This window comes from Oncorhynchus gorbuscha, linkage group LG07 (genome assembly GCF_021184085.1).
Source record: "Oncorhynchus gorbuscha isolate QuinsamMale2020 ecotype Even-year linkage group LG07, OgorEven_v1.0, whole genome shotgun sequence".
Taxonomy (NCBI): domain Eukaryota; kingdom Metazoa; phylum Chordata; class Actinopteri; order Salmoniformes; family Salmonidae; genus Oncorhynchus; species Oncorhynchus gorbuscha.
In genome coordinates this window covers 29639975-29663731 of record NC_060179.1, presented here as the reverse complement: position 1 = coordinate 29663731, position 23757 = coordinate 29639975, and the positions used below count along the sequence as shown (strand labels likewise).

The window sequence follows — 23757 nt, the reverse complement described above, 5'->3', positions numbered from 1 at the left end:
CACACACACACACACACACACACACACACACACACACACACACACACTCTCTCTAACACTTTCTAAAGCACACACACACAGATGAATGGACAGATCTACTGAGTGGGCTCCCTCTTCTCTTCCCATCATGCCTCAGTGCTAGGCCCTCCCCTAGGGGGTCATGCAGACAGAGAGGGAGTGAGGAAACAAGGGAGAAGAGGAGGTTACTGTAAATCTTACTCCTTTCACGCCTTTCAGGTCCCCCTTCAGCAGAGAGTCCAGGGTGAAGATCACATTATGGTTCTGGAGCTGGAGCTGAAGAGAGAGAGAGAGAGAGAGAGAGAGAGAGAGAGAGAGAGAGAGAGAGAGAGAGAGAAAGAGAGAGAGAGAAAGAGAGACAGAGAGAGAGAGAGAGAGAGAGAGAGAGAGAGAGAGAGAGAGAGAGAGAGAGAGAGAGAGAGAGAGAGAGAGAGAGAGAGAGAGAGAGAGAGAGAGAGAGAGAGAGGTACAGTGAGATACAGTGACTTGGTCAGCAGGGCAAGAGTCAAGCAGCTACTGCTTCAGCTTTCAGCTGGAGTACATCAACACTTACTGACAGACCCAGTATTATCTTCAGTCTGAGGTTGAACTCAATCTTGGCTATTTAGGAACCACTGAAAGCATTTTAGACTCTTAAAATGTGCTAAGCTATTAGCTATTTAGGAATCAGCCAAAGTCATTTGCTTACTCTAACTACTAGATTAATGCCGGTAATTATTCCTGAGCATTTATTCCATTTGGGTCTGTGATGGCCAGGGCCAAGTTCCATTGAGATCCGTGGCTCCGGTCATGGAAACAAACATCTCTTAATGTCCACTTAAGTACCTCTGTTGCAAAGGCCCAATGTCCAAATCAATCACCTGCTTAATGGCCACTGCTCCAGTATTAGAGCTGGCCTCGCTCTCTCTGCCTACTGCTCACTACTTTTACAGACCAACGGGGTGGTCTCCTTCCTCTCACACTGGAGTCCAGAGAGAGGCACCTTTTTTAAGGGTGGTAAATACCACAAACTAGTGCCAGCGTACGAACAGTTCACTCCAGAAACTACATAGAGAGAGAGAGATCGAGAGAGAGATCGAGAGAGAGAGAAATGTCTGCCAGACTAAGAGCAATGTCAACTGCTGGCTGCTACAATGACCTTTAAACTCTGTAGATAACCAATGAAAATGTATAATTCCGTGAGAGGTTCCTGTGAGGGAGTTACTAACATCAAGACCAACAGCAGTGCACGCTGACCATCAGCCCAACTTGGGCAGCAGTTATGGAAACCGAAGGATATATTGAATAAACACTGAAATGACAACTGTGTCTGAAAATAAATCAGTGGGCATCTGTGCTTGGCCATGCATGTTGGTGGCCTTACTTGCCAGTGTTCTAGGTGAGCGAGAATTTAGACCTACCTAGACCACACACACACATACACTAAATGGTTGATACACGAGAACGTATAAAAGGCAAATGTATGTCTTCGAAATATCTCACCCACAAAAGTGTGTCTGTGTGATAAAGCGAGAGACGGGGAGAGAGAGAACAAGATATTTTTGGACTTTGCACCACTAGAAGGGATGTCGAGAGTTGCTTGTCCTTTCAACACGATTCCGGGCTATATGTATTCAACCTCCCCAGGCAGTGCCAACAAGTGGCTGATTTAATAAGAGGGTTCCAGGAGAGCTCACACACACGCACACAGTAGTCTGCAGCGGTTCAGTGTATTTATAGGGAGTCTAATCTCACTGCCAGACACACAGGAAGAGAGCAAGGGGACGGCAGCTTCGTCCAACAACAACCACTCACACACACAGAATTCCAACAGGACTCATTTCTTCAACAGAGACGTCAGGGGAAATCTATGGCAGAGCGATAAGAGCAGACAAGCTGAGCGCTAGATCCAGCAGCAGTCAGCCATATTGGGATGATCGCAATGACGCTTTAGTCAGGAGGGGGGGGGGATCTTTTACTTCGAAGAAACAACTTGATAAGAGGGGGCCGATTCAGCGGAATTTGAAAACGGTTTGCAGACGCCTCTCCAATGAAGACAGACAAGCCTGCCCCCAAGATGGACAAAGACACAGGCGCCCTCCTTCAAAGGACACCTTTTTGTCAAATACGTGGTGAACATTGTGGACTTCACCGGCCAATAACGACTGATCCGTCAGTCCTACGCATCTCACCAGGTTCTTGAGCAGGGTTGACAGCTCCTTGGTCAGGGTGGAGAACTTGACGAAAGCTGTTCCCAGGTCAGGGTTTTCTTGGCTGATGAAGTTGCTGCCAAACTTATCCAGAGCCTGGGCATAGTTCTCCTCATTCTGGACATGGTCTAGTGGAGACAGAGGGAGAAAACCAGGGTTAGCATTCGGTTCAACAACAAGGGTGGTGGTGCTAGGCTCGAACATCCCCTAATTCCCTTTATAGAGCACAACTTTTGATCAGGGCCCATAATGCTCTGGTCAAACGTAGTGCACTGCATAGGGAATAGGGTGCCATTTGGGAAACATCCACGGAGCGGTGATCGTGGTCGAGCATTGGAAAGGTTGACATCGGCCACCTGCCTACAAATGCAACAGCTCGGCGTGCCGTCGACTCGCTTTTGCCATTTCAATCAGGTTGTCAGACTGTCAGGCTCAACATGTATGGGTGAATCATGTAAACTGGGTGTAGGTGAATGGGTTGCAGAGGAGCATCGGTAGACTGCCATTTCATTAGGAAAAATGTATTGACGCATAACGCAATGGGGTCAGACTCCCATCCGTCGTTTTAGGAGTACAGCTCCATCAGGGCCTTGTGTGTGCAAGTCTGCTTTTCCCAGCATTGCTGCTTTCCCCATCATTCAAACAGTCGCACCCATCTGGACTTATCATTAATGTAGGGGGCATAAACCGAGCATCTGGACAGTGACTGGGCTTGAACTGTATCCACTCTCAGATAGGAGACCTGAGAGAGAGGTCAGGTGAGAAGAGGCCCAGAAACCCCCTATTCAAGGCCCTAACAACCTCCAAATGAACTGACTTTATGTGGATAGAAGCTTGAAACTCTGTAATATTGAGATTCATAAGAGGGCATAATTACTCACCCAGACCAGTCTATTTATAGATAATAGCTTTTCAAGGTCTTTCACAAGCACATCCTTCCTCAAAATCCTCTCTGGGATTGGAACCGTTAACCCTCTGGTTAACGAGCCTAGAAAACAGAGAAAACTCACCTTGGCCTGAGCTGTAGATTGCCTTGACCGATTTCTTCACCTTCTGCAGCGCAGTCCTGTCCTGATCCAAAGCCTGTGAACACATAACGAGCGAGAGAGAGGGTGGTTAAGGCCTTATAGTAGCATCACAGACTGGACTTTTGTAACCAAAAGACAACAACATTGTTATACTGTAAATGTTAGTAATTTCTGAGTATGAGGCTAACACACTGAACCTCTATGAGCTATTTAGAGTGCTTGCATAAAAACGGGCATAACAACATATGCTGAAAAAGCACCAAATGCTGAAAAAGCACCAGTTGACCTAAATATGACATTCAAAATGGCCAACGGAATTCCAAATGGTTAGATTCAGTAGCATCATTAGGACAGTACTGCCCGAGGTGGAGCAGCTGTGTCTTACAATGGATCTCTTCTCCACTCTTCTGTGTTTCACAAGTGGAGAGCAAAACCCTGACAACATGCTATTCTGCTAGTCCTGCTATCCTCTCGAGGTTTAAACATCTATAAATCGTACAAATCTACATCCTAAACGCATGCACACGAGCGCACACATTTAGTATCTGTCCGAGGTCAAGATCCACTGCCTTAGATTTACCTATTGATAAAATACGGGGAAGCCCCCCGAAAAGCTCTGCTGTACCTCGAGTAATGACGTTTATAGCACTCATTTACATATTTCCTTGATTTATGATCTGTACTAGCACAGTGATTGAATCAAAGGCAGATGTTTGTTTACAGCCGGATGGCCATGTTGTGTTTAGTGCTGCCTGGCCAGTGCTGCCTGGCCAGTGCTGCGTCCCAAATGGCACCCCATTCCCTTCATAGTGCACAACTTTGACCGGACTCCTATGGGCCCCGGGTCAAAAGTAGTGCACTATTACCGTATGGGAAATAGGGCGCCATTCGGGAGGCAGCCTGCGATACCGACCTCCAGATCCTCTCACCGCACAGAGCGTGCAATTAAGAGAACGCTGATGTCATGCTTTTATCGCCGCTGAGGGCAGAGCTACTCTGAAACTCTGTTCTCGGCTCACAGCACTACTAACGCCTACATGGAAATGTGTTTGTTATCAAAAACTCTTGAGGAGAATTATGTGCAGAATCTCTGTGCGGAGCGAACGTTGAGTGAATGGTGTTTTTTCGATGCAGGAGTTTCTGTATCATTCGCCATTAGAGACAGATTCATTGACTGGGAGGTTGGATCTGCCAAAAACAAATGCTCAGTTGAATAGGATTTGATAGCATCACAAACAGTACTTTCACACGCACACACACACACACACACACACACACACACACACACACACACACACACACACACACACACACACACACACACACACACACACACACACACACACACACACACACACACACACACACACACACACACACACACACACACACACACAGATCATCAATGAAAGCGCTTACGGTATTCTATCCTTCAGATGTCATTTTCACATACTGTACATGTGGATTTTACATTATTCCTGATCCACAGTAAATTAAGGTATATTTATGCTTTCCTCTTTCTCTGAGGTAAAAAACGATACATATTTCACTCATTAAAACGGAAACTCACAGAACCATTACATTGCCACATTCACTTATGGAGAAGATAAACACCAACGTAAATACACTACTTCAGGAACGGAGGGAAGGCACGCTACAACGTTGGTGGAGCTCATTAAATTTCATGTATTTTAATTAAGCCCGGCCTCAGTTGGCTCCCGGACAGTTTAACGTGGCTCTTCCCCAATTACGGCTACAGCAGTGCATGGTCCTGGGGCCCTCTCTCCCAGGGCACTGTGCTTTGATCTCTCTCCCTCTCTCTCTCTCTCTCTCCCTCTCTCTCTTTCTCTCTCTCTCTCTCTCTCTCTCTCTCTCTCTCTCTCTCTCTCTCTCTCTCTCTCTCTCTCTTTCTAACACAGGAGCCCGACCTGGCTCAAGTGCATATACCATTGCCTACATACAAATACTCACCTACAGTAAGTAATCTTAAATTTCAGCGTGGTCCTATCTAGACTAGAATATAAAATGAGTGTGTGATGTGTACGCGCGAAGACGGAAACCCTGTAGAGTGATATTGGTACAATCAACACCCCTTTCATAAATCTGAGCCTATACCATCCAACACGTTTCTTTGGCTCTCGCAGTACTCCATTGTCTACAATCTAGCAAACAACCTGTTTATCCCGAAGTCTCTTTTCGTCTTAGAGAAATACTAAATGATCATGATACTGCAGACCAAGGACACCGACAAGGTCAGAGACATCATGGTGGACCCCCTGACACCCTAATCCGGGAATGGTTATTCAGTGAGGCAGTGGAGTGAGATGACTTCTCCGGAGAGAACAAAGGCAAGGCGGGCAGCAGCAGGCAGACTGCCTCTCTAATGGTGTTATAGGGGGAGAGAGAGAGAGAGTTAGAGAGAGGGACAGAGAGAGAGAGAGAGAGAGAGAGAGAGAGAGAGAGAGAGAGAGAGAGAGAGAGAGAGAGAGAGCGAGGAGCAGCTGGCACCCCCGCCAAAGTTCACCCATAATCCTCTCTGTGTCTGCTTTGTCCTAATTAAATATTCCGCTTTGATATGAACATGATTTTACATTAATACGGAACATGCTACGTCGACTTGGCGTTACAGGGGCAGGGATGTCGGATGATGTGTGTGTTGGGTACCCAGGGTCCTTGCGACTGCAGGATTAGGGTTTGTAGAGGCATTTGTCCTATAGCACCAGCATCAGTTTTTCCACAGAGTGAACCACAGTGTGGATGCCATTTGATGCCATTTATAATTGACGATGAAGCGACATACAGTATGTGTCGGCCGTATGGATTTCAGTTACGAATGAGCAATGTCAATCATCAATGACATTACTGCCATTCAAAATAGCTAGGCCTACATATTCATCACAACAGTACACTTTGAGATGCTTTCAGGAAAATTCACGCCCGATACCCGCACATTCTCATTCCACATTTGTCGGTTTGCTGTAAAATATGCGAGCAAGTGTCAAAGAGGAGAAACGCTAGATGTGTAGGAGGGAAGTCGATTTGGATTTTAGCATTCAGCTCAGTCTCCAAGGGACAAAATAGTTAAATGGAACACAGCTCACTTGGCACAGAGTCCTCTGCACCCCCTGGCAACCAGTAAGAATGCATCTCAACTCTTGCAAGAATGCCTCACAAAGCCTGCAAACTATTCAATATAGTCAATGCTTTGTTCTGATCGACCAACGGCCAATGTTAAGCTCTGACACAGCCTAGTGTGATTGGTGAGTGTGTGGGCCAATGAGTGCAGATCTAGATCTGAATACTCAACTCAAAACAAGAGTTGGAGGATCGAGATGTATTATACCTCATTTCCTAAACAGGGATCCTACAGCAGCTCAAAGGACATGTTCCTGTGCAGATTCCCCTGTGAAATGCCTATGACCATGAAAGCCCACTTTGTGCTGCAGTGGATTCACACAAGTCAGAGTCAGCATGCTGTTAAAGTGCCAGTACGTCCTCGCAGGGACAAGAACCCAACCCAAAGAGGTCAAGGACCCAGCAGGGAGAGGTCAGAGGTGAAGGACAGTGTGATGGGACACGGAAGGGCAGAGATGCTGCAGCTTCAACACTTCCTGGAGTTCCTGCCTTATCCTCCCAGTGCAGAGCAGACCTGGCATTTGCCCTCCAGCCCTGCTTCCACAGGAAACAGGAAGCAGCAGACCTGACTGTCACTGAGCAGCCACCATGTCCTGGTCTAGTCTCTCTCTTAGTTATGACCAATGTTCTCTCTAAGCGGAGCACATGAGCAGGCGTGCAGCTCCCCCGAGACTGTTGCGCAGAAAAAATATCAGCCTGCACAGAGAAGCACGAGATTGAACTTCACCCAACTTTCTGGAGTTTTCCCCTTTAGTTAACGCTATCAACGTTTCCCTTTACTGTGGGAATTGTGATCGAATCAATGCAATATTAGCCACTTTCAATGCAACATACCAGAGAAAATACAAACTATGCAGGATTTTTTGTTGTTGTAGGCAGAAGGCATCGGAGTAGGATTCTATTGCATTGACATTCACGACTCAGCCCGTACTCAACACAGACCAGTGCAGCATAACCAATCAAGAGCTTCAGTAGGCATTTATGCATATAGACCATTGCCATATATGGATATGTGCCATTCACTTTGAACTGGACTGTGTTTACAACATGAGTGGTCGTGAGGAGATACACTTGTTTTGGGATCAAAGCGAGAGCTGCATGTAGCCATGTGTGCACATTTTGTTCATATCCTTTGCTAGTTAGTAAGATATTAGCCCAGTTCAAAATAATTTGTAGTCACCAATGTGGGAGTGATTGCTTCCTACAAGAGCACAAAACATGTACATTTCTAGACATATTCTTTGGTCTTAGAGGGGCAGTGTTGTATTTTGAGACAGGCTTGAATAAGCTAAGCAGCAAATAGGTGGAGAGTATGGGAATAATAATGGTATGGGAATAATAATGCATTTTATTTTGTAAAGTGGTTTCTTACATCAAACAACACAACAACATTTTCAGTCACCTTCTTGTCTGAAGGACAAGTGAATAAACAGGTTAATGTATGTATGTATGTTTGTTTTTTATAAGTCTCATGGCCTGTAGGCTACATTGAACACCACACACATTGTCTGCTACTGTAGGTTGGATGATAGAACAGCTATTTCCATGTCAACATGTTATGGGATGTAAGTCGCTCTGGATAAGAGCGTCTGCTAAATGACTTAAATGTAAATGTAAATGGATGTATTTTCTTCATTATTTTTGATGGTAGGCCACTCTGGTAGGCCAATATTATGACCAAATAGCAACAGTAGACTACTTGGCCACTGTTAAAACTGTAACTTAAAGCAGGTAAACCCTCAGTGTTCACAGTAAACCTGCGCCGGAAGTTGCGCAGATTTTCACAACATTCAAGTTAGCTCTCAGCAGACCAGAAATTTGCTCAGTGCAGAAAAAAAGGAACATTGGTTATGACACCATGGTATTTCACTGACAACTTAAAAAAACATGTTTTCCTTGAGAAAAAAAAAACACCCAGGGGATCTTTTTGTTAATTTACTGTGAAATTTGTGGATGACAAATTTCTCTGTCAATTGGTATTCCTCGCTCAGTTCATAAATGTGTCTCCCTTTAACCTCAACTCCCTCCTTTTCCCAGAGGTCCACGATCAGTCACGTGCACAGACAGTAGTGCAATTGCCATGGAGATGGGATTGAGCTGCCTCACACATCAACTCAACATTCTTAATTCCGAAGATTCTGGGAGGTTTCTCTAGTCTAACCGTCTGTCTGTCTGTCTAACCGTCTGTCTGTCTGTCTGTCTAACCGTCTGTCTAACCGTCTGTCTGTCTGTCTGTCTGTCTGTCTGTCTGTCTGTCTGTCTGTCTGTCTGTCTGTCTGTCTGTCTGTCTGTCTGTCTGTCTGTCTGTCTGTCTGTCTGTCTGTCTGTCTGCCTCTGCCTGCCTGCCTGCCTGCCTGCCTGCCTGCCTGCCTGCCTGCCTGCCAGCCAGCTGTGAGAATCAGATCTGCCAGTGTACCGTTCTCTTTCTCAGACCCAGTGAGTGGGTCATGCCAGACTGCTTGGCCGGCAGGTTGGGCCAGTAACCGAAAGGTCGCTGGTTGGAATCCCTTAGCTGACAAGGTGAAATATCTGTCAATTTGCCCTTTAGCAAGACACTTAACCCTAATTGCTCCTGTAAGTCGCTCTGGATATGAGCATCTGCTAATTGGCTTCAAGGTGGCAGCCCAACACTGTACTTTACAAATGATTTGCCAATTGTCTCACAAAAAGCGTAAACTTTTATGTATGCTGATGACTGAACACACCAGACATCAGCACCTACAGCCAGCGTGAGTTCACTGAGACTCTTAGCAAGGAGCTACCGTCAGTGTCAGAATGGGTAATTAACAATAAACGGCGCTTAAATACACCTAAAACCAAAAGCATTTTATTCGGTTCAAAGCCTTCTCCTAGACCTAAACCTCAACTGGAGCCGTGTTGTAAAGGGTGTGACCGTTGAAGAAGCTGTACTCCCAGGAGTAACATTGGATGGTCTGTTATCATGTTCAAGATGGGCAGAGGTATGTCTGTTATAAAAAAAAAGATGTTCTGTGTTTTGGAAACAAAGATCAACTATACTAGGCTTTGATCTCATCCCATCTTGATTACTGGCCAGTAATACGGTCGGGTGCTGCAAAGAAAAACCCAGCGAAGCTGCATCTGGCTCAAAACCAAGCAGCCCGCCGTGTCCTTAACTGCACACACAGAACTAACATCGACAACATGGATGACAGTCTTTCATGGTTGAGGGGAACTTGACTACTTAAAAAAAATTTTTTTTTAAGAACACCACTTCTGTAACCTTCAAATGCAACCCCAAATGTTCTCGAACTTGGAATTTCATTTAAAGTCATAATTGTCATATCTGGCAGAGCACCCAGCTATTAAAGCGAGGTAGTGCACCTGTTACCCATGCCACAACACTTGTATAATCTATTTGCATTCACTTCAAACAGACATACATACCACACCAGACACGCCACTATGGGGTATCTTCACGGTACACAAACCAAAAACAGATTTAACGCGTCGCTCAGTTATGTATAGAGCCATGCCATCGTGGAATGCTCTGCCACCAGAGATTACTCAGGCAAAAAGATTTATCTTTTAACTTTTTTTTTTTTAAGATCTAAAGATTTAATGTATAAGAAAATGAATATGTACAGTTGAAGTCGGAAGTTTACAAACACTTAGGTTGGAGTCATTAAAACTTGTTTTTCAACCACTCCACAAATGTCTTATTATCAAACTATAGTTTTGGCAAGTCGGTTAGGACATCTACTTTGTGCATGACACAAGTAATTCTTCCAACAATTGTTTACAGGCAAATTATTTCACTTATAATTCACAGTATCACAATTCCAGTGGGTCAGAAGGTTACATACACTATGTTGACTGAGCCTTTAAACAGCTTGGAAAATTCCAGAAAACGATGTCATGGCTTTAGATGCTTCTGATAGGCTAATTGCGTCATTTGGAGGTGTACCTGAGGATGTATTTAAAGGCCTACCTACCAGCTCAGTGCCTCTTTGCTTAACATCATGGGAAAATCAAAAGAAATCAGCCAAAACCTCAGAAAAAAATGTGTGGACCTCCACAATTTTCAAACGTTCATCTGTACAAACAATAGTACGCAAGTATAAACACCATGGGACCACGCAGCCGTCATACCACTCAGGAAGGAGTCGCGTACTGTCTCCTAGAGATGAACATACTTTGGTGCGAAAAGAGAAAATCAATCCCAGAACAACAGCAAAGGACCTTGTGAAGATGTTGGAGGAAACAGGTACAAAAGTATCTATATATCCACAGTAAAACGAGTCCTTTATCGACATAACCCGAAAGGCCGATTAGCAAGGAAGAAGCCACTGCTTCAAAACCGCCATAAAAAAGCCAGACTACGGTTTGCAACTGCACATAGGGCGAAAGAACATACTTTTTGGAGAAATGTCCTCTGGTCTGAGGAAACAAAAATAGAACTGTTTGGACATAATGTTATGTTTGGATGAAAAAGGGGGAGGCTTGAAGCTGAAGAACACCATCCCAACCGTGAACCACGGGGATGGCAGCATCGTGTTGTGGGGATGCTTTCCTGCAGGAGGGACTGGTGCACTTCACAAAATAGAACGACAGAAAATTACGTGGATATATTGAAGCAACATCTCAAGCTTGGTCGCAAATGGCTCTTCCAAATGGACAATGACCCCAAGCATACTGCCAAAGTTGTGGCAAAATGGCTTAAGGACAACAAAGTCAAGGTATTGGAGTGGCCATCACAAAGCCCTGACCTCAATCCTATAGACAATTTGTGGGCAGAACTGAAAAAGCATGTGCGAGCAAGGAGGCCTACAAACCTGACTCGGTTACACCAGCTCTGTCAGGAAGAATGGGCCAAAATTCACCTAACTTATTGTGGGAAGCTTGTGGAAGGCTACCCGAAACGACATTTGCCCCAAGTGAAACAATGTAAAGGCAACGCTACCAAATACTAATTGAGTGTATGTAAACTTCTGACCCACTGGGATTATGATGAAAGAAATAAAAGCTGAAAAAAATAATTCTATCTACTATTATTCTGACTTTCACATTCTTAAAATAAAGTGGTGATCCTAACTAACCTAAGACATTTATACTAGGATTAAATTAAAAACTGAGTTTAAATGTATTTGGCTAAGGTGTATGTAAACTTCTGACTTCAACCGTATATATAAATCGTGGATAAATAGTATTTTTGTTGTCTCTTGGTGTCGTTCTTATACAGTGCACTTGGAAAGTATTCAGGCCTCTTGACTTTTTCCACATTTTGTTACTTTACAGCCTTATTCTAAAATAGATTACATACATTTTTTCCTCATCAAAGTACTGAGTAAAGGGAAAGGAAAGGGAAATAATATAATATAATATATATGCCATTTAGCAGACGCTTTTATCCAAAGCGACTTACAGTCATGTGTGCATACATTCTGCGTATGGGTGGTCCCGGGGATCAAACCCACTACCCTGGCGTTACAAGCGCCATGCTCTACCAACTGAGCTACAGAAGGACCCCTAGTCAGTTGTACAACTGAATGCATTCAACTGAAATGTGTCTTCTGCATTTAACCCAACCCCTCTGAAAGGGTCTGAATAGTTATGTAAATGTGATACACGACATGGGGAATTGTGTGATACACATACCTTTCAGCAGCAGGGACTGTGAGACTAGTCAAAAGGGAAAGAAGAACATCTGTAACATAACAAAATGTGGAAAAAGTGCAGTTGGAAAGTATTCAGACGCCTTGACATTTTCATATTTAGTTATGTTACAGCCTTTTTCAAAAATGTATGAAATTGTATTTTTCCCTCTGACTCGTCTCCCAGTCCCTGATGCTGAAAAACATTCCCACAACATGATGCTGCCACCACCATGCTTCACCGTAGGGATGGTGCCAGGTTTCCTCCAGATGTGACACTTGGCATTCAGGCCAAAGAGTTCAATTTTGGTTTCGCCAGACTAAAGAATCTTGTTTCTCATGGTCAGAGAGTCCTTTGAGTGCCTTTTGGCTAACTCCAAGTGGGCTGTCATGTGCCTTTTACTGAGGAGTGGCTTTCGTCTGGCCACTACCATAAAGGCCTGATTGGTGGAGTGCTGCAGAGATGGTTGTTCTCCTGGAAGGTTCTACCCTGACAAAGGCCCTTCTCCCCAAACTGCTCAGTTTGGCCCGGGTGGCCAACTCTAGGAAGAGTCTTGGTGGTTACAAACTTCTGCCATTTAAGAATGATGGAGGCCACTGTGTCCTTAGGGACCTTAAATGCTGCAGAAATGTTTTTGGTACCCTTTCCCAGATCTGTGCCTTGACATAATCTTGTCTAAGGACAATTCCTTCGACCTCATGGCTTGGTTTTTGCTCTGACATGCACTGTCAACTGTCAGACCTTATATAGACAGGTGTGTGCCTTTCCAAATAATGTCCAATCAATTGAATTTACCACTAGTGGACTCCAATGAAGTAGAAACATCTCAAGGATGATCAATGGAAACAGGATGCACCTGAGCTCAATTTCGAGTCTCATAGCAAAGGGTCTGAATACATGTAAATAAGGTGTTTCTGTTTTTTACCGTCCCAAAATGTTTTGCATGTCAGCGGTCAAGTTTTCAAGATATTGGACTTTCAAGAAGCAAAGTGTCACCGGCCACATCCTCATGATGCAGAATGGACAGTGGACAATAAAAATTTAGTTTTTGAGTGGATCTTCCCTTTAACCTCCCCTTACTTTGAGACTTTCATTTTAGAACTTCACCTCTATGCACTCAAATGTGATCACGCAAGCACAGGACACAGAAAATCGAAAGACCGATACATCTTGAAGGTGAGCCAAATACAAAACTGATGACACGGGGGAAATGTGTCATCATGCCTCGCGGCGAGCACGCAAGTGTTGAGTGGAGGTCAAACCAGCGTGGCTCGAGCAAACTTCAGTAAGTCAATCATTAAGACGCCAAAGAGTGGTTTGACTTTGACAAGAGCATATGCATCTAGAACTGAACGTTGTCTTCCCCATTGCATTTTGTCCGAAAATGGGGCGGGATTCTAACAGGAAAGGCGGAGAACAGTTTTCCATTGGCAGGACACAAGTGAACATCCATTTCTCTGGCCTGGAGCTGGGGGAAGCCTGAACGCTCCCAGTCAGGAAGATTTAAATAAGAGGATTTAACATTTCCAAAGGTCAGACTATGTCACAAAGAACAATTTAGGGCAGCTTTTGGGTGGAGAACTGAAGAGAACCAAATGCTCAGCATAACACACCCCAGACGTTGAGTGAAAATAGAATTAGCAAATTAAAGAGCAAGGCAATGGCCCTAACACTGTAAACATTGAGGGACATTGGTGGTGCAAGAACCTCTTCTATACAGTAGGCTAACATATGGAACAAGGGTACTTCACTTGTAGGGACTTAAGAAGACGAACCAATCATTGATGCCAGAGAGTGTCATAGGGCCTAGGGAGAGTGTCCCTGCCCTAACTCAGCTGTTGGTGTTGGCCAGAGAGGGAGGCAGGGCAGGGAAGGGAACATATGTTGAGTAGAGGCTGGCTGCTCAGCTGGCTTGGCTGTGGTTGGTCTGAACAGGCAATGGAGGAGGACTGTGAGGCAGCTTCCGGTGTTGAGAGGAGACTGACTGCGTGTCAGGACTGGAGAAGTGGAGTACACAAGCCATCGTGTGCTACCACACTGGTGACTTCCTACATCTCTACATCCTTCTCTTGTGAGCGTATTTTATCACACCATACACCACAGCCCACATGGGCTCAAACAAGCATAACTTTATCAATCTCATGTTGGAGTCAGTCATAATTCATAAATGAGGAACAGTAAGCCGCCCTATATAGTTCCATTACATCATTATTCATATGAATGGAACAAACTGAGACTGGAGGTACCTCAGTGATGATTAAAACATGACAGCGTCAGCCACATCTCCAAAAGTAGCTCCATTTAGAGGAGTGAGAATAGAAACACAAGGGGGGAGCAGAGGGATTTTCAGGGCAAACATTCACCACGAAGCTATTCGCATGAGGCTGAATTGCCTGCCGGGACCCCAGAGAAACAAAGGTTTTTGTCATAAACTCAACTGTCCCCACCAACCTCAATTATGACAGTCACCAAGTCCATGATTAAATCCTCCTTTCACTAGATATGGGATATTTATTTGACCTTTATTTAACTAGGCAAGTCTTGTTATTATTTTCAATGATGGCCTAGGAACAGTGGGTTAACAGGGCAGAACGACAAATTTGTACCGTGTCAACTCGGAGGTTTGAACTTGCAACCTTCCGGTTACTAGTCCAACACTCTAACCACTAGGCTACCCTGCCACCCCAGGGATATGCTTGCTTAGTGCTCACCTGAATACAATGGAGAGCAGGTTAACTTGAGGGTTGCTTGAGGTTACCTTTAAAGCAAAGATTAAGAGGAAATTCCTTTTGAGCAAATGTTTACATTTTAAAGAGTACAAGACCTCTTAGCTAAATTCCTTCTCCGTCTATTTAATTCAAAAATAAATATTTTAGACGCAATACAAAACACCTTCTGTTGTTATCAACCATCAAGCAAATGTGAATGATTTAGAACACCGTCAGCCAGGAGGGAAATCATCTGAAAACACTCCGACTGTCACAAAAGGCTCCAAGAATCTCTCTCACTAATATGGTGTAGTTCAGAAATGAGGCCTGAGAGTATGAGCGCAGTAAGCTGAACCCCAAAATCCTCCAGTAACACAAACAAACCATTCAACTCAAAGTAACCATGGTTATCACTCTTATCCCTCTTATCAGTGATCGGTGGATATTTCTACAAACTCAGCTTCCGGCCCTCAACCCACAATGCAGTAGATCCAAAGGTCTCTGGCTGTGACAGCCAAGGGGACGAGCCGCTCACTCCGCTTCGATAAAACGCCCAATCAGAAGTAGCGCATTATTTCTAGTCCCTGAGTGGTTGCATTCCATTTCACACCACATGGCCTTGAGCCCTGTACCAGAGTCGCAGCCTACATTCCTGCGCTTTACAGCATTCCTTGGAGTTTTCTGTGGACGTGTATCAAGTTTCACAGATTATGGGAGTCCGTCGGGTGAAAGAACCACAGGTGTATCCATTCCCACTGGCCACGGTGATAGACACACACTTGAGCAATAGGCTATATCAAACAGGGATATGTTTGACGATTATGTCCTCACAGCTTCAGACATGGCCTCCCCTCTACCGCATAATGTGTGACGACCCTCCCACTCTGTCTGCCGAATCCTTTCTCTTTGCTCTTGTTTTCCTTAATAGGATGTCGGTGGGCGGAGCCGGGAGGGTCGTCAGAGAAATGGGACACACCTGGGCTCGGGTGTGTCCCAGGATAAATGCACCTCTTCCCCATTCATTGGAGAGGCTCTCTCCATGCAGACACCTCTATTGATTTTCTTGTGGCCTTTTGCTTTGGCACCTTTCAACACCTCGCATTATCACATTTATGCATGCAAAACACTCACTTACACTACTGATTGCACACACCATTGTTAATTGTATTTAGTTTACTTTATTTAATAAATATATTTTGTTATTCCTTGTCTCCACGTTGTCTCCCTTTTGTTACGAACTTTGAGCCGGTTCGTGACAATTGTCACTAAAGAACTAAAGCCATTCTGGAGATAACCATAGCTGAAATATTGGTGTATCCTAGACCTGCTAGACAACATCATTTTCATGTTATAAGACTTCCTCTCATTGTTATCTAGTTGCTATCAACCGTCCTAAGGCAGTGTTGATGCAGTTCCAGGGGGCAGAGCCGGCTCTACGTGGCGGCAAAGCTGGGCATTGACCACCCAGATAGTATTTGTGCCCCCACCTCCCCCAGTTTTGTTTCTCCATAAACATAACAAATGATATATGAATCACAATGACCAGTTTTACCAATGTAGTGTTGTCGGGCCTGCTAGTAGCACAGACCGGAACAGACGCTTTGATAGGTGCGCACTCATGATTTGAGGGTGGGGGGGGGGGTCTCACAGAGAAGGGGAAAGTTGTTTACTTTTCCAGATCGCTGCAGCTAATAATAGGCTAAATAGTAGCTACTAGCTTCGGTAAATATGGGTAGCCGCGAGCTGAATCATTTTAGCTGGCTAAGCAGCGTGGGTATCCAAACATGGCTGGACACTGCCAAGAGCAAAGAAAACAGGGGACCCCCATGTCAAGAGCGATTCCGAGCTCAATGAGCAGCCTGCTGGCCCAACCACCGAGGTTCAGCATGTTACATCGACGAACATCCCAGCTTGTCGAGAAGGCATTTGAGAGGGACCTGACAAGTACATTTCGCCAGGAAGGAAAATGGAATCAGAAACGTCTCATGAGGTTCAGCACAGCATGGAGGAGGCTGCAACTCATCTAAATGGTAAGCTACAACCTTTATGGCCCTGGCCGCTGTGCCAGGATTATTAATTCATTGGTTGACCCTAACGTAAGCCCACTGGTTGTTTGGATTTTTTAAATGTAATGTATAGTTTAGGCCTTTGCTTTTTACTTCAATGCATCTTTTGGATTTATCTGTGATTCTTAATGTCATTGCTTGCTTTTGCGGTTCTCATTGTTATTGATAGATGTCCAGCTTTGTATTATTTGACGGGTATCGGGACAATTACCAATGTAGCCTATTGGTTGTGCTCTGAGGTGATGTTAAACTTGGTCCCATGTGGCTCAGTTGGTAGAGCATGGCACTTGCAACGCCAGGGTTTTGGGTTCTGGGTTCAATTTCTACGGGGGGAAAAAGTATGAAAATGTATGCGCTCACTACTGTAAGTCGCTCTGGATAAGAGCGTCTGCTAAATGACTAAGATGTCAAATTGGCAGTGCATCTAACGTTACCCTTTCATCGCGCTGACTGGCGGTAGCCTTCTGTCCATGGTCCTGAATTGATGGTTACGGTGTGTGCCGTTTTAATGAGTGCATCTTGGTCTACCAGTCTTCGTGGGGCTTCTCTTCAACATCGCATGCTTTCTTGTGTGCAAAATGACAGTAGTTGTGTATATGGCTACATTTCAAACAGGCCTCCATTTTAGTACATTTGTTATGTAGGACCAATACCGTGTGTAGCCTAAATCACTCGGTTATCATTCATCGCAATACACAGTCGTCGTGTGATAGGCTACTGTAAAAGGGATGTCAATACCATGAAAACGACACAGTCTACTTTGTTCACCCCCTCCCTGCTCTCTTGCTATAGCGTGTGTGTGTGAGTTCCTATCTGAATGGGCATTTACTCTTAATCGCGGCAGATTCAAATGAGCTACTGTTGTGTAGGACGTTTCACATCAGCTAGGACTATAGAATACGCACTTAGTCTGATTTAGCTTGCTTTTCTGGAACTTGATACTGTCCCACGGAGAAGTGGCGCCTTGATTACGCTCATTGCGCAGCGCCACAAATTTGACAGAAATGTAATTATTGAAGTTGAAGCGATGAAGCCTGTCAGAATGGTTGACAAGCTCGTGGTGCTCATCGAGCTGATCTTCACGTGTTGGTAGGCGCAAATGATGTGCAGGCCTTCTACTCCAGATATGGCGGCATTTTCAATACACATGTCGCAGTGGGGACGCATATCATTCGCGTGTTATAAAACAAAGCGACGGTTTGTTGACTGTGTACGGCTACATTTCATATACATTTTTGTACCTACAGTATGAGAAGTAGTAAGACCAATCTACCTTTTTTTATTGGAGCTCTAAAGCTATACTAGTTGTGCCCCCCCCACCTCACGTGGATTTAAAAAGCCCCCTCGGGCATGTCATCCTGGAGCCGGGCCTGCCAGGGGGGCAGAGTGACCTCTGTAGGCTCTAGGAAAGCCTTGCCGTTCAAACGGAGCAAGCGTGTGTAAATCCACATCTGAGCCAACAAGCCATCCCCTGGCAGGCATGTTCAGCACTTCAGATGAAACACTATATCAAGTGCCCAGCTGACAACACACACACGGTCCCAGGCACAACACCATTGTGTCCTCTTGAAACAGAGTCAGCCTTGGAGTATTTCCCCCTCAGGCCAGGAGAGGAGCATGCATCAGTGAGCATTGAGCGGTGCTGCCTTCCTCCAACCCCCAGGCCAGTTCGAGAGGAAGGCCATTGACCCAAGCACTCACAAACTCAAGAGAAGAGGGGCTCGTTCATTATCACATAAATGCTGGGAAAGAAAAGCAGATTTAAGCTATTTTGTTTCAATACTGGTTCAGACATGCATCCCATTGCCAATTTGCCACGCCTCAGGGTGAAGAGGTCATGTGACCCGGTTAAGACCTCAAAACATCCTTTCCAAACCTCCTTAAAGAAATCCTCCAGCGATATTTCGAATCTATCTGTGGCATGCCTCTTTCACAGTGGGAGGGTTTTGGGCTTTGTGTTCGGATGCTGTTTCAGTTGCTTGTTTGTTGGTTTGTTTGCTGTCTGAGAGACCAAGGGATTTGGATAATCAGTCTCTGGCCCGGGCTTCCAGCTGTTGGCCTACCTTCTCTTCCTGCCACAGCTGCACTGCATATATCATCAAGGGCTATTAGCAGACAGCGGATTAGCCCCTGACCAGGCTTAGCTCCGGCAGTGGGGCTGTCAGGGCTCTGATCCCTGCTCGTTCTCTGATTTATGCAAAGGGAGGGTGGGGGATACTGAGTGGTCACTGTTGTTAAATGGACTCAGACATGGACTCAAGACACCCCCACTGCCTGATCGCCAGCCTTCTCCTCTAAACTCTCTAATGGAACTCAGCAACAAGAGTCATCAGATACTATAGGCTTATATGGTACTTTTAAACAGTGAACTACGATTTGACCCCTCCTTGTGTTACCATGGGAGATACTGCCTCGCTCGGGGGATTATGAGTCAGATTTCTAAGGCTGACAGTTTACCTAACGAGCACTTTTTATAGGACAGCCTTTGCTTGCACTTTTTGTTTTGTGGTTGATCTAGGATGGAAAATGTGATGGGCCATCAGTGAAAGAGAGCCAAGTCATGCAATATGCCGATAAATACTGTTCTGTTTAATTTGCCTGCATGTGACACAAGGGACAAATTCTAAAAAGCCTCAACTTAATCAATAATTCAGCAAGCCACATCTGTCCTGACTTGTGAATGTTGTTGAGGTAAGAAGCCTGCATATAGCCTGCATTCACTTTGTTACGTGAAACCCGGATATGACGAAACCTGTCTCGTTCTCTTGAATTATTCAAAGTGTTCACAGGACTTGTTCTCAATAGGAACATTGTATCATACCAAAGCGAAAAATGTAGGCTAGAACAGATCTTTCTCGTCGCTGGTTGTAGAAAAACCATGCATTAAAAAAAACAGAAAACCACATCGATATACAGTTTCCTATTCTGTCGCTAAAGGTAGATATTCAAACAGCTGATGTCTCCATTTTATGGTTTACCAACAGGTCTTGGGTAGCCTCTCCCAGTTTAATATGGGGGGCTGGCAGATGGATCCACTGTTTTCTAATTAGATATGTTGCACGTGAGGATAAACATGTGCATCTCACTCAGGCACATTGAGATGGAATCTCCTTCAAGTGTAAACGACATGTCAAAACAAATGTGTGTCATCGTGGGCCAACGGTGTTACGTTTACATGTCGTTTGGACCGAGGCCCACAAATGAAGTTGTGTCATACATATCCTGAGGTATGCAGCAGGTTTTCTCAGTAAAGTAGACCCTGAAGCAGGTTTTCTCAGTAAAGTAGACCCTGAAGCAGGTTTTCTCAGTAAAGTAGACCCTGAAGCAGGTTTTCTCAGTAAAGTAGACCCTGAAGCAGGTTTTCTCAGTAAAGTAGACCCTGAAGCAGGTCAGTAAAGTTGAAGCAGGTTTTCTCAGTAAAGTAGACCCTGAAGCAGGTTTTCTCAGTAAAGTAGACCCTGAAGCAGGTTTTCCGGCAACATTTTAATTGAAATTTACCGGAAGCAAATGCATTGGGTGCGTAACCTGATTAAGGCGTCCGCCCACTCTGCTCAGAATGACATAAATCACATTTCGATTATGGTCATTCATATTAGCAGAACATAGAAATCGAGGACGCAACGACGTGCGGTCCTTCTTACCGAATTCTGATGCACACTTTGAAGATGTTAGAATAACTGTCCAAATTTACGTTTCCTCAGCCAACAAGACGAGTAATGAACAACAAAATTACTAGCCTACTATCCCCATAGTAGAAAAGATGACCTATTCAATTGGTCAGCTTGTCGAGAAAGAAATAGCCTATTCCAAACGGACTCTGGGACAGTTGTGGGACGATAGATCCCAAATTCAAACAACCACTAGGCCTAGTCTACATAAAATAAAATAAATACGATGAGGCTGATGCAACAGATCAGAATGTTTAGCTTAAAATTTTGATAAACTATTATTTATTCACATTATAAGCGCAGCAGGTCTGGGCTACGTGTGAATGTTCGTTCCGTAATGCAATTAACGGGAAAACACTGTCAAACAGGACCGCACATGCGAGCGGTTTCATGTGACAGAGCTTAAAATATCCGTACACATTTAGAAAGAATGGAGATCTAATATGTAGCAACTAGCATGGGTTGCTAATATGACTAAGATTGTGCCTTTGGCTACTGGACAATGTAATAATGTTGATATAAAATAATTGCATCCACAGATAGGGTGTGATTTTGGCTAGGCTACTTTGAAGCAGGGTAAAACATGCCTCATAATATGTAGTAAAACGTTCAGGTTTCAAACAATTCAGTATATGTTTTCTAAATGCATACTGCCTCCAGCTCATTGCAAAGTGGTGTGTGATGCACGTTGCCTATGCATTTGCTGTGTGAGATGCTGTGGCATCTCACACAGCATAATGAATATACTGTACACACGCGTCAATTTAATTTCACAAAATGATGTGAATCAATCTATACACAATAAGCATTGGCCGGTCAAATGTATTGCCATCGACTGGTATTTCCATCAATGAATAGTTTAAAAAGCATTATTTCGCAATGTGATTTTCTTCTTCTTCTCCCGGACAGTTGGCCACCAGGAGTTTGATTTATTGACTTAAAAATATATATATACGTAGGCCAAAAGCTGACTATTACCGGCTAACGGAAACACTGTCCTGAAGCTATCATAAATCCTAATGCTGTGTGCAGACTGTCTGTCTGTGTGTCTATGCTGCGGTCCTTAAATCCTCTAATGAGCAGTACAATTAGCAACAGTCAACAGAGGTGCCATTTTTCTCTTTCATTCTACTGAAGAGCAAACAACACGGCTATTTGTCCAATTCATGTCAGATGCTGACAGTCTCCTCAGGTCAGAATGACAGCAAAACTGTCACTCTCATAGCTTAACACCACTGAAATGGCTGGAGGGAATCAGTATTCATTTGAAACCATCCAATTGTGTCATTTTGACAAGATAGTATACTATCAATTTCACTCTTCGCCAGGTGGAAACTGACATCAATTTCACAAAAAGTCACTCATCTGATGTTCCCAAAATGAAAGAAGGAAGAAATAAACGTTTAATTGTAACTGCCAAGAAATTCACAGTGTTTGGATAAGATGACTATGAAAAGACAAAGATTTGTCCTCACACTTCCACACTGATGTGGTGTGAGAGGCATGCTCAGAGGAATGCAAATCCACTGAGGGTTTCCCTTGTGTTCCAGGCGATGTTTCTCCCTGGTTTAAAAAGCTAACTCAATGACGCAAAGAACCATCTGTAGGGCAGAGACAAGGGAGGGCCTCACAAGGGAGTCTGGCTGGCTGGTTGTCCCGAATGTTCATGATTCAGTCATGTTGGATAAGAAGATACTAACTCAAAGATGCCAAGATCAGGGCAAGTTGGAACTACAAGTTTTCCATTAGAAAAAGCTAACATCTTCTTACGATTTCCCTAACAAAGGAAGGGAAGCTTAACTAAAGCCTGCCTCTACATGAAGTCCTCCTCTACACATTTTTCTGAACCTTTCAGGGAATGAAATTGCAGATGAGCATGAATATTTTCTAACCATTCTTCAGAACATTCCTTGTGTATTGTTGGGCACAGTAGTGGATTAACCATACCAGATGCCATTACTGCCCTCAACACCATAATGATGTCACTTCCTGTTATGCAAGACGTGCACAGCATTAGTACGCGGCTGCAGTTATTTCCTATTTCGTTTTAGCACTGACAGAAATATAAACAGTAAACATACGGTGCATTCGGAAAGTATTCAAATCCCTTAAATTTTTCCACATTTTGATACGTTACAGCCTTATTCTAAAATGGATTAAATAAAACATGTTCCTCATCAATCACAATACCCCATAATGAGAAAGCAAAAACAGGTTTTTAGATTATATATTTTTTTACAAATCTAGATTAAATAAAAAACTGAAATACCTTATTTACATAAGTATTCAGACCCGTTGCTATAAGACTCGAAATTGAGCTCAGGTGCATCCTGTTTCCATTGATCATCTTGAGATGGTTGTACAACTTGATTGGAGTCCACCTGTGGTTAATTCAATTGATTGGACATGATTTGGAAAGCCACACACCTGTCTATATAAAGATCCCACCGTTGACAGTGCATGTCAGAGCAAAAACCAAGCCATGAGGTCGAAGGAATTGTCTGTGGAGCTCTGAGACAGGATTGTGACGAGGTACAGATCTGGGGAAGGGTACCAAAAAATGTCTGCAGAATTGAAGGTCCCCAAGAACACAGTGGCCTCCATCATTCTTAAATGGAGGAAGTTAAGAACCACCAAGACTCTTCCTAGAGCTGGTTGCCCGGCCAAACTGAGCAATCGGGGAAGAACGGCCTTGGTCAGGGAGGTGACCAAGAACCCGATAGTCACTGACAGAGCTTCAGAGTTCCTCTGTGGAGATGGGAGAACCTTCCAGACAGACAACCATCTCTGCAGCACTCCACCAATCAGGCTTTTATGGTAGAGTGGCCAGACGGAAGCCACTCCTCAGTAAAAGGCACATGACAGCCCACTTGGAGTTAGCCAAAAGGTACTCAAAGGACTCTCAGACCATGAGAAACAAGATTCTTTAGTCTGGAGAAACCAAAAGTGTCACATCTGGAGGAAACCTGGGCTACAGTGTAGCATGGTGGTGGCAGTATCATGTTGTGGGGATGTTTTCCAGAGCGCTCAGGGCAGACTGGGGCGAAGGTTCACTTTCTAACAGGACAATGACCCTAAGCACACAGCCAAGACAACGCAGGAGTGGCTTTGGGACAAGCCTCTGAATGTCCTTGAGTGGCCCAGCCAGAGCCCGGACTTGAACCCATCTCTGGAAAGACCTGAAAATAGCTGTACAGCGACGTTCCCCATCCAACCTGACAGAGCTTGAGAGAATCTGCAGAGAAGAATAGGAGAGCTTGACAAGCTTGTAGCGTCATACCCAAAAAGAGTCAATGCTGTAATCGCTGCCAAATGTGCTTCGACTGAGTAAA

General features: G+C 44.4%; 1 protein-coding gene across 4 annotated transcripts in view; it reads right to left on the bottom strand.

The window, feature by feature from the left end:
• LOC124039764 (arf-GAP with SH3 domain, ANK repeat and PH domain-containing protein 1-like) overlaps window positions 1-23757 on the bottom strand; it is a 69506-nt gene that overhangs the window by 39384 nt on the left and 6365 nt on the right. For all 4 annotated transcript variants that reach the window (XM_046356106.1, XM_046356107.1, XM_046356109.1 and 1 more), the window contains exons 4-6: window positions 3218-3290; window positions 2190-2335; window positions 220-294 (exon numbers count right to left, since the gene is read on the bottom strand). In XM_046356106.1, coding sequence (XP_046212062.1) covers window positions 220-294; window positions 2190-2335; window positions 3218-3290 — 294 coding nt within the window. The remainder of the gene's footprint in view (window positions 1-219; window positions 295-2189; window positions 2336-3217; window positions 3291-23757) is intronic.